Below are 9,800 nucleotides of genomic sequence, written 5' to 3'. Positions count from 1 at the left end.
CCCATCGATCGCGCTCCTGAGCCCGACCCTTCCGTAGCGGCCGAGTTTGGGGCAACATCTCGTGTCGCTGCCGCCAGCAAGCCCGTCTGTCCCCCATCAGGAAGGCCACATGGGCTACGAGATCACCTGCCCGTGGAGGAGCCGCCTGCCTCGCCTCCAGGTGCGGACTTGGATCGAGCCCGTGGTGGCCTCGACCCAGGTGGCCGCCTCCCTCTATGACACAGGGCTACTCCTGGTGGTGAAGGCATCCTTCGGGGCCAGGAACTCCTCCAACCACAGCACCACCCTGTCTCCCCGGGGAGCTGAAGAGGACCAGCAGCAGAAGGCCATCTCCAATTTCTACATCATCTACAACCTCGTGGTGGGCCTGACGCCCTTGCTGTCCGCCTACGGGCTGGGCTGGCTCAGCGACAGTTACCACCGCAAGATCTCCATCGCCGTGTCGCTGCTGGGCTTCCTGCTGTCCCGCCTCGGACTGCTGCTCAAGGTGCTGCTGGACTGGCCGGTGGAGGTGCTGTACTGGGCAGCGGCGCTGAACGGGTTGGGCGGTGGCTTCTCAGCCTACTGGTCCGGGGTCATGGCACTGGGATCCCTGGGCTCCTCCGAGGGCCACCGCTCCCTGCGCCTCATCTTTATCGACCTGATCATGGGCTTCGCAGGGTTCTGCGGCAGCGTGGCCTCGGGATATCTCTTCAAGAAGATGGCCGGGCACTCGAGGCAGGGCCTGCTGCTGACGGCCTGCAGCGTGTCTTTTGCCTCTTTTGCCTTATTCTATACCATCTTGGTGCTGAAGGTCCCTAAGGCCGTAACCAAGCCCAGCAAGGAGCTCCCCAGCGTGGATTCTGTATCTGGCACAGTGGGCACTTACCGCACCCTGGATCCTGACCAGCTGGACAAGCAGAGTGCAGTGGGGCACCTTGCATCTTCCAGAAAAGCAAAGCCCCAAAAAACCATCATTGCCCTGCTCTTTGTTGGTGCCATCATGTATGACCTGGCTGTGGTGGGCACAGTAGACGTGATGGCCCTCTTTGTGCTGAGGGAGCCTCTGAGTTGGAACCAAGTGCAGGTGGGCTATGGTATGGCTTCTGGGTACACCATCTTCATCACCAGCTTCCTGGGTGTCCTGGTCTTCTCCCGCTACTTCCAGGACACCACCATGATCATGATTGGCATGGTCTCCTTTGCATCAGGAGCCCTCCTCTTGGCCTTTGTGAAAGAGACTTACATGTTCTACATTGGTGAGTCTGGTGTTCTCGGGGAGGTTGGACATTGCTGGCCCTCGGTTCACGGGGCTGACAACAGGAATACTGTGGTCCTGGTGTCCTAGCTCAGAACCAGGACTGAACCTGCCAGCACGGAGGCACGAGGGAGACAAGACTGTGTGTGCTTCATCCAGCTCTTACGCTGTGTACTATCTGTGCTGCAGAGTGCAGTGTTACCTGGAGGTGGCCCGTGGTTCTAGGGGGCCTGGAGGTGTGGTCAGTGGTACCTTGAGTCAGCAGGGGAGGCTTCAGGATACACGAGGTTGAATTTCTTCTCCTCAGTTTTTTTGAGTACTGGGAATTGAACCTAGGAGCACTGAGCTACACTCCCAGCCCTTTTAACTTTTATTTTGAGGCAAGTTCTTACTAAAATGCCCAGGCTGGCGGCAAACTTGCGATCCCTCTGCCTCAGTCTCCCGAGTCGGTGGGATTACAGGAATATGGCAGCTTCTTCCCCATTTTTTTTTTTTTAAGACAGAGTCTTGTTATATGGCCCAGGCTGGCCTTGAACTCATTGCCTTCAGCCTCCTGAGGCATTCACCACCATACTGAACTCCCAATTCTAAAGGGATGAAACATTAAGTAATCCATCTGAAAGGGTCCTTAAACCAAAATCATTTGGGACCAACTAAAGGCTTTTTAACAATGCATTAAAATTCCCAACAAATGACTTCTACAACCAATAGAATAAATCCCCTCAAGGAAGCCGAATGAAGTTCCCATGTGGGGACCAGGATCAGACAAGTGCAAGCAGAGAACTCTAGACTAACACTCCACAGGACTTTCTACAACAGTGGAAATGACCTGTTCAAGAATTCAGTCTGTCTCATACAGTAGCCATTTGCCCCATGTGTTATCACGTGCTTGAAGTGTTGCAGTGCAACTAAGAATAGAATTTTGAAGTTCATTTCATTTTAATTAATTTAACTGGTCATGTGTAGCTAACAGCTAACATACTGAAAGAACAACTCTGAAAAGTTACCAGAGGGCTGTTATGCATCTCAGAAAAACACTTACCAAAATGCACAATAACCTCTGGTCAGTTCTTGGTAGGAAGGTTATGTGCTAAGGACAGAGCACCCCTCTTCCCCTTCCCTTCCCTCCTCTCCTCTCTTACCCTCCTCCCCCTCTCTCCCCTCAACCCTCCTCTCCTCTCCAATTGGCTAATTGATGGGGCTTGAGAGATGTGTGGCAGCTGCTGTGAGGGACACACTTCCAGAAATGTTTTGCCGAAGCACCCAGGATTGTCTCCCACAAGTGTTCATGAATAGTGAGGACAGGTACTTCTCTCCTTCAGCACCTGGGAGAAGGTGACACCTCATGTCACTGTGGTGGCGCCACTTGGCTCTGCCAGTACAGACCCCTTTCACTGTTAGTCTCCTTGTCAGCTGTGTGCTGGCGCCTTGCAGAGTGGAACCCAACAAGAACAGCTCTGTCTGACCTCAGAGAGTCAGAGTCTGGCTGAGCAGGGCACTTGTCTTCCATCAGAGAACTTACTTCTTCCAGGTCACACATCTAGAGATTGTGAGGAGAAGGGCTGGAAGCGAGCCAGGCTTTTGCTTTATTCTGATTTTTGCAAGGCTGGACCACAGTGAAGCATGTTCTTGTGTGATCTTTTACAGCACGAACTGTCATGCTGTTCGCTCTCATCCCCATCACAACCATCCGGTCAGCCATGTCTAAACTCATAAAGGACTCTTCTTATGGTAAGTGAAAGGAATCTAAGATCTGCCCGGGCTGTTTCAGAGCTGCTGAACTTGGGGCACAGATTTGGAGAAGATACACAAGGAAAGTTCCAGAAGCATCTTCAAGTACATCCGGAGCATCGTAGTTTCCATCCAGGGCAGATAGGAGAGCAAGAGAGACTCAGACAGTCAGTCACTGAAAAGCTACAGAATGATACTTATTCTCCACAGGCTTCAGGAAGATGCAGTCAACGCAGGCAGTATTCCTGGCAAATTGAGCCATGAAGACTGAAAAGGAGTCTTTAGAAGAGGGACAGGTCCTCCAGGGCTCCAGAGACTCCCTTGTGAAGAACAAGGAGACAGACACAGGATATTTCTTATTAACCTCTGTCCCCTTCACAGGAAAAGTGTTCGTCATACTGCAGCTGTCCTTGGCTCTGACTGGGGTGGTGACATCCACCATGTATAACAAGATCTATCAGCTCACCATGGACAAGTTTGTCGGCACCTGCTTTGCTCTCTCCTCCGTCATATCCTTCTTGGCCATTGTCCCAATTGGGTAAGATGGGAGCGGCATCTGCCATGTGGGCTGGGGCCTTGTGTTTAGGTCAAGAGCTGTAGGACCATGTCTAGTCCACCATCACAAGATTATTTACTCTGAGTATTTATGCAGTGACTTCTGGATAACAGATTCTCTCACCAAGAAAAAGCCCCCCTCTTCCCTCAAGCCAATAATCTGGCCATCTGGAAATTACCCCACAACACAAATAGTGAACAGAACCCAAACGGGCTGACTTGCTTCCTGGCAGTTTTGTAGCGACAATTTATTTACAGGCATGTCATACACTTCCTTATCATTGGAAGCTGGTATTAGAAATTTTCTTGAGCCATTCAGACCTCTTCTGTTTGGCTTCCTTTGGATGAGAGTGATCCCACCTCCTTTCTGAGTATTTCTTCACTGTGTCCCGAGAAAGAGCTCTGCACTCAGTGTACAAAATCTCCTGACCACTAGGCTGTGTGAGCTTCCCTGTAAGACCCTGTAGGACCGACCCTGTAGGCAATTCCTTCCTCAGTTCTGGGAGGTAACAGGTCAGAGGAGGGCTGAGAAGCAAAGGAGAGGCATGGCTGGTCCGTGGAGCTTAGTGAGAACAGTAGTCAAGATCAACAGAAGCAAAAGAGAGTATAGTATATAGTTGTGCCTTCAGCCAGCCCTGCCCAACAGAAATCAGGGTGTGCGTCACAAAGCCTGGCCACATGTGTGCTTTATGTTTGCTACGGTGCTGCATTTTGAAGGAGTGACAGGTGAAACTAATTGTAATAATGTAGGCAGTATCCAAAATATCCTTTCAAGCCGGGCATGGTGGTGCATGCCTGGAATCCCAGCACTCGGGAGGCTGAGGCAGGAGGATCGCTGTGAGTACGAGACCAGCCTGGACTACACAGTGAGTTCCAGGTCAGTCTCAACTACATAGTAAGACCCTGTCTCAAAAAAAAAGAAAAAAAAATATATATATATATAAAATCATTTCAACATGGAATCAACTTACATAATTAATCAAGGAGATATTTTGCTTTTGAAAAAAACTAAGCCTCTGCGATCTGGTTATGTGGTTTATACTTACAGTACATTTTGACCTGGACCAGTTACATTCTGAGCGCTCAGTTGCCACAGGAACACTCAGGCTCCTGTACAGGACAGTCCTCCTTTAGACTGTTAAGCCCTGTACCCCTCCCCTGAAGTGAGGCTCTCTCATGTATCAGTGCTCCCTAGCCAGAAGAAAGAAAGAGAAAATATATATGTCCACAGTAGATTCAAGTGACTCTGTATACACTCACATTTTAAACTGCCTAGAAGCACATGAGCACTCTGTATAATGGCAACGACATTTTATAGGCAGCAGAGTAAAAAACAATTGAAGGTAAATTAAAAGAGGATAATAATAAAGTGCTCTAAATTCTTTTTTCACATCACATCATAATACAGGTTTTCTGGGATAGCCATCAATCATTAAGGTTCCTGACTTTCTTCCTTAGTTGAGAAAAATAAACCTAGCACACACTAGGCTTTGGGTTCAAGCCCTAGTTCCATAAAAAAAGGAAAAAAAGAAAAAGAAAAAGTGGAATGGGCCAGGGATTTAGCTCAGCAGCACAGCTCCTGCCTGGCAAGCGCAAGGTCCTGAGTTTGATCCCCGGTGCCAAAAAAGCAAAACACAAAAAACACCCAAAAAGTGGAGAAAGTAAGACATGAAGTTGATAGCTGAGAGAGTTTGTACAAACACGGGCCCATACTCAGGCCCCGGGTCTCACGGCTCTGTCCTCAGGCTGTCCGGCCCTTTTCATGTAAGTCCTGCCTGAACGGGTTGGACGGACTCCACTACAGCTGCCATGCAATGCCAATCTCTCAGGAGTTCCAGGACCCCGGCCAAGTGAATAACAGATTAGTACTTTTGCTTGCTTGAAAATTATCTGGTCCTATTTCATTGGCAGTGGATTGTAGTTTCTTTAACCTCAACAAACACCAAAAAACAATAGAAAACAAGTCTTACTAGCTAATGTGCATTATAAAGATAGAAACGCACAAAAGCAATGACAAAATTCCATAATCTGTTCCTTCTTGCACTTCTGTATGCTTTTGCTGTGCTAAGCAGGATGTCTTGCCTGCGTTAAGAGACTTGAGGGTACACGAGGCAAGTGTGCTGCTCTTGACGCCTCAGCCCAATGCACTTGACATCCATCCTTTATTCCTGCCCAGGATCTTAATTAACCATGCAGCATCTTCATAATCACATGTCACAGAACATGCAACCTATTGGGTGCTCGTGTGAATAAGGCACTCAAGTAATTGCTAAGTATTTCTCTGTCATAGATATTTAGCAGCACGGAAATGTGCAAACAAAACCAAGTGCTTTGTACATTGCAGTGACTGGGAAAGATTTCAAATTCTGCTCTCAGGATTCTGGCCCCAGAGATTGTGACTCATCTGATGCAGGGCACAGCCTGAGCACAGGGATTATTTTTAAAGCTCTCCAGGTAATTTGAATGTACAACTACACAACGTCAAACGTTCCGGAATTAAAGGAATGCTTCCTTTACCTTTTCTGAATCCTAGAAATTCTTCCAGCTAAAGGAGGCTAATCTGTACCATGAATCAAGTGAGAGCAAGAGGAAAGGCCAGTAGAGCTTTCTAGCCGTAGAAACAAAGCTACTTTCTTTTCCAAGGGCAGAAAAACCCAGGGGGCGTGTCAGAGCAGACAGAGGAGGACTCGGAAGACTGGACTGGTCCCAGTCCCAATCTCCTCCTTGGTGCTAGAAGAGTTCTATGGATGAGAACTTCCCACAGCCTGTTTGCAACCCCAGCTCACTGTGGCCCTGCCCCTCCCTGGCACCTAAGTGAGCCAATTTCATGCCACCGTGAGGACGCGCCCTCTCCTGCTAGCTCATTTTTTACCTGCGCTGGGGAGATGCTGAGGAAATTGCTGTATGGTTCTGCCCACCCTAATCCTCTCCTCCCACCCAGCAAAGACTTTGTGCTGCATAGAGGAAATAGAAGCCATCAGAAGACAATGTCCTCATCTCCTCCTGTCTACAAGCCCATGTTCATTCAGACACGCCGCATTCTTCCTTTTTTAAATGATAACAAACGTGTTAAATGTTTCATATATTTAAACTAATTCAATCTTCCTAAACAACCGTTTGAGGCAATTACTATTATCCCCATTTTGCTGATGAGGAAACAGAAACTCAGACTTGGCATTTTCTCAGAGGAATTTTCAAACCCTTCTCAATCAAAATGAGACCTTTCTATTATAGGTTCCCAAAGTTTCCTGTAGTTTTCCTTCCTAGCATGATAACTGGTGAACAGTTAATGATTGTCTATTCCATATTCTTGCCTGCTAGCCTGTAGGCTGTGTGAGAACAGAGACCATGCATGTTTGTCTGGCTGTGGCCAAGCCGTGTCTCACCAGAACTGGCCAAAGAATACATAGCTAGTAAGTTACAGAGAGGGATTTGAACCCAGCAGTCTCTTTCTCTCTTACCCACTACATGGCACTGTTCTCAGGAAAGTCACCCAATATGTGGGTGGCACCTTCTCCCACCTAACTCAGAGAGCGTCTTGTACTGCTTGATATCTTTCTCTTTCTCTTCGTTTCTCTCTCTCCCTCTCCCTCTCGCCCTGCTCCCCCTCCTCTTCCTCCTCCTCCTTCCGGTCTGAAAACTGACCCACCACTCTCTCCTCCTCCTCTTCAGAGCCAGTTGCCCCAAAGGCTGGTCTGCACCTGTGTCCGCTGTCCTCCCCTCCCGTTCACTTCCACACCTTCTCTCCAGTTCCCCTCCCAAGGTCACAGATGACTTCTTCGAAGCTTGATTAAGGGACACGCTGCAGCCCTACCTCCCGTGATTTCTCAGCAGCCCCAGCACTCTCGGGCACTCTTCCCTCCGGAGGTATTCACCCCGCCCCCCGCCTTCCTAACCCCGCCCTCTTCTGGTTTTTCCTCCTATTTCTCTGGTCATTTCTTCTCCTCCGTTTGGAGGACTCCTGCAGGGCTCTGTTCTGGGCCGTCTTCCCACTTGATATTCTTTCTCTAAGCAATCTAAAGTACTTCCAAACTTCAAATTGCCATATAAATTTCCACAATTGGGTTCCCTCCTAAACCTGCTTCCATTACATGGCACCATCAACCCCCTGAGCAGAGAGAAACCTGAGAGCCATCAATATCCTTCCTCTTCATCCTCCCCCATCTCCAAACCATCAGACCTCATTAATTATACCTCCAGAGCACACCTCAAAATCATGCTTTCCTTTTTATCTCTCCTACAATCATTCCTAGTCCAAAGCCCTGGTGACCAAGTTAGCCTGGAACCATTCTTTGCACAGTTATTCTTCTTTCAATTCTCTCTCCACCTGCTGGCCAGAGCAGTTTCTTTAAGGTATAAATCGGATCATGTCATCTCAAAGCTCTGCATTTGGCTTTCATTTCTCTTAGGATAAAACCTAAATGTCTTACTGTGGCCCTACATAATCGTCTCTACATAACCGCACCTCGACAACCTCACTACCCTCGGATTCCAGTCACTGATCACCCTCCTGTAACCTTTGTGTTCAACCATGGTCTTCCCTTTCCTCACCCACACCTCTTTCTTCACACAGTGAGTTGTGGTCAGAACCTAAATATCATTTTCTCAGAAAGGACTTTCCTAACCCTTCTCAATCTAAAGTAGATCTTTCTAGTCTATGTTCCCAAAGCATTCCATAGTTTTCCTTCCTCGAATGAGAGTTGATGAGTATTTAGTGATTATCCTTTTTAGTATGCTTCCCGTTGGACTGTAGGCTCTCTGCGGCCAGACACCATGGCTGCTTGGGTTACCCATGCCCTCTGAAAGCCTAGCATATAAGAAGCACTCAAGAAGGATTTGCTTAATGAATGAATGCTAAGAAAAATATGGCACTTACTACACATTGCTACTTACCACTCACATCCCAGAGCTCCCTGTTGGCTGAACGTAAAGTTAGGAGCTGGCCAGAAACACATGGTACAAGTCAGAAGTCAGGACTGAGCCAAGATCATGAGGTTCTATGCTGGCTGCCTCCTAGTCTTGCCTCCCCACTTGCCAGTCCTAGAAGACAATGAATTTTATTTGAAGTACAGTAACTGCCCCTCCCAGTAGGGCCCTGGGGCTCATGGGAGTTGGGAAGTTTCTACAAAGCTTTCCTTTAGAAAGTTTCTATTTAAACTCACACTCAGGGCTGGGGATTTGGCTCATTGGTTCTGCCGCCTGCCTCACAAGCACAAGGAGTTCGATCCCTGGTACTGAAAAAAAAAACAAAACAAACAAAAAAAAACCTCACACTCATTGGTGACTCCAGTTGTTACACAACAAGAGCTATGCTCTCACTTAGAACCTGAGGATCCTGAAGCTCCCACAGATGAGAAAACTTAGGGCCTCAGGTTGAAGGACATGATCCATCACACAGATCTGAGACTTCAATCAAGAGCTCCTTATTGCTAGAACTCCATCAGTCTGTTGGTATTTTAGAACAAGATTTATGGGATACAGGGATGAGGAAGGGAGATGTGGTGCTAATTCTTGAGATTAGCAAAGGTTAATCTTGATTTTGAGATACATATAGGAATTCCTCATCCAGCAAGAGATACAGAGAGATTCAAAGAAAATGTAGATACAAAGTCCTAATGATATGTGAAACAGAGATAGTCATTTTCACAGGACTAGAAGTGAGAGAAGTCCCCTAGGCTACCCTTCTCAGTGTAGCATTCCGATGCCATAATGGGGATAGCTGTTCACTCCATCAGTGATGAAGTTGTGGCCTGAGATCTCCCCAGCGTCGCTTCTCACTCTGACATAGAGTAGCCAGAGACATTCTCATACCTTGGTCAGGAGGAAAAGCTAAACCAGCCGTTCTCTTTTAACTCTCTATTGCAAATTCTTACAGAATTGTGGCCTACAAACAAGTCCTGGTCTTGCGATATGAAGACAGGACAGAGAAATGAAGGTGCAGATCTACAGAAGCTAAGAATACCAGCAGTGGCTGCGTCTCCCAGAAGACTAAAGAAGGGACCAGAGAACTGGTGACCAAAGCAACTACTACTGCAGAAACCCAAGTTCCAGGCAAAGTTAGCCTCCAAATAGCTCTGGTTAAGGGGTCCCAGGTGGATGGGCAAAGCACTTTCTGGGTGATGGATGAAATTTCTCAGCTTTCAGTTGCCCCTATCAAGCAGATGTTAGGTTCTGAGGTGCCAGCTGCCCCCTAGGTCGGGCTTTGGGCTCTAACTAGAGCAGCCAGCCAGCCCCCTTCTTCCAGCCCCCTTCTTCCAGGTACTTTTTTTTTTTTTTT

At 47.9% G+C, this 9,800-nt stretch overlaps 1 protein-coding gene across 1 annotated transcript; it reads left to right on the top strand.

Moving 5' to 3' along the window:
- The first annotated feature begins 6 nt into the window (after positions 1-6).
- Slc46a2 (solute carrier family 46 member 2) lies at positions 7-9,794 on the top strand. Its single transcript, XM_010639366.3, has 4 exons — positions 7-1,238; positions 2,885-2,968; positions 3,350-3,506; positions 9,399-9,794. Exons 1-4 carry the CDS (start codon positions 110-112, stop codon positions 9,454-9,456), a joined length of 1,428 nt encoding a protein of 475 aa, XP_010637668.1. The 5' UTR covers positions 7-109; the 3' UTR covers positions 9,457-9,794.
- Positions 9,795-9,800: the final 6 nt, after the last annotated feature.

Source organism: Fukomys damarensis, unplaced genomic scaffold, assembly GCF_012274545.1.
Source record: "Fukomys damarensis isolate Sample0158 unplaced genomic scaffold, DMR_v1.0_HiC HiC_scaffold_36, whole genome shotgun sequence".
Classification (NCBI taxonomy): Eukaryota; Metazoa; Chordata; class Mammalia; order Rodentia; family Bathyergidae; genus Fukomys; species Fukomys damarensis.
Note: the sequence above shows the minus strand (reverse complement) of the source record. Positions and strands in the feature narration are given on the sequence as shown.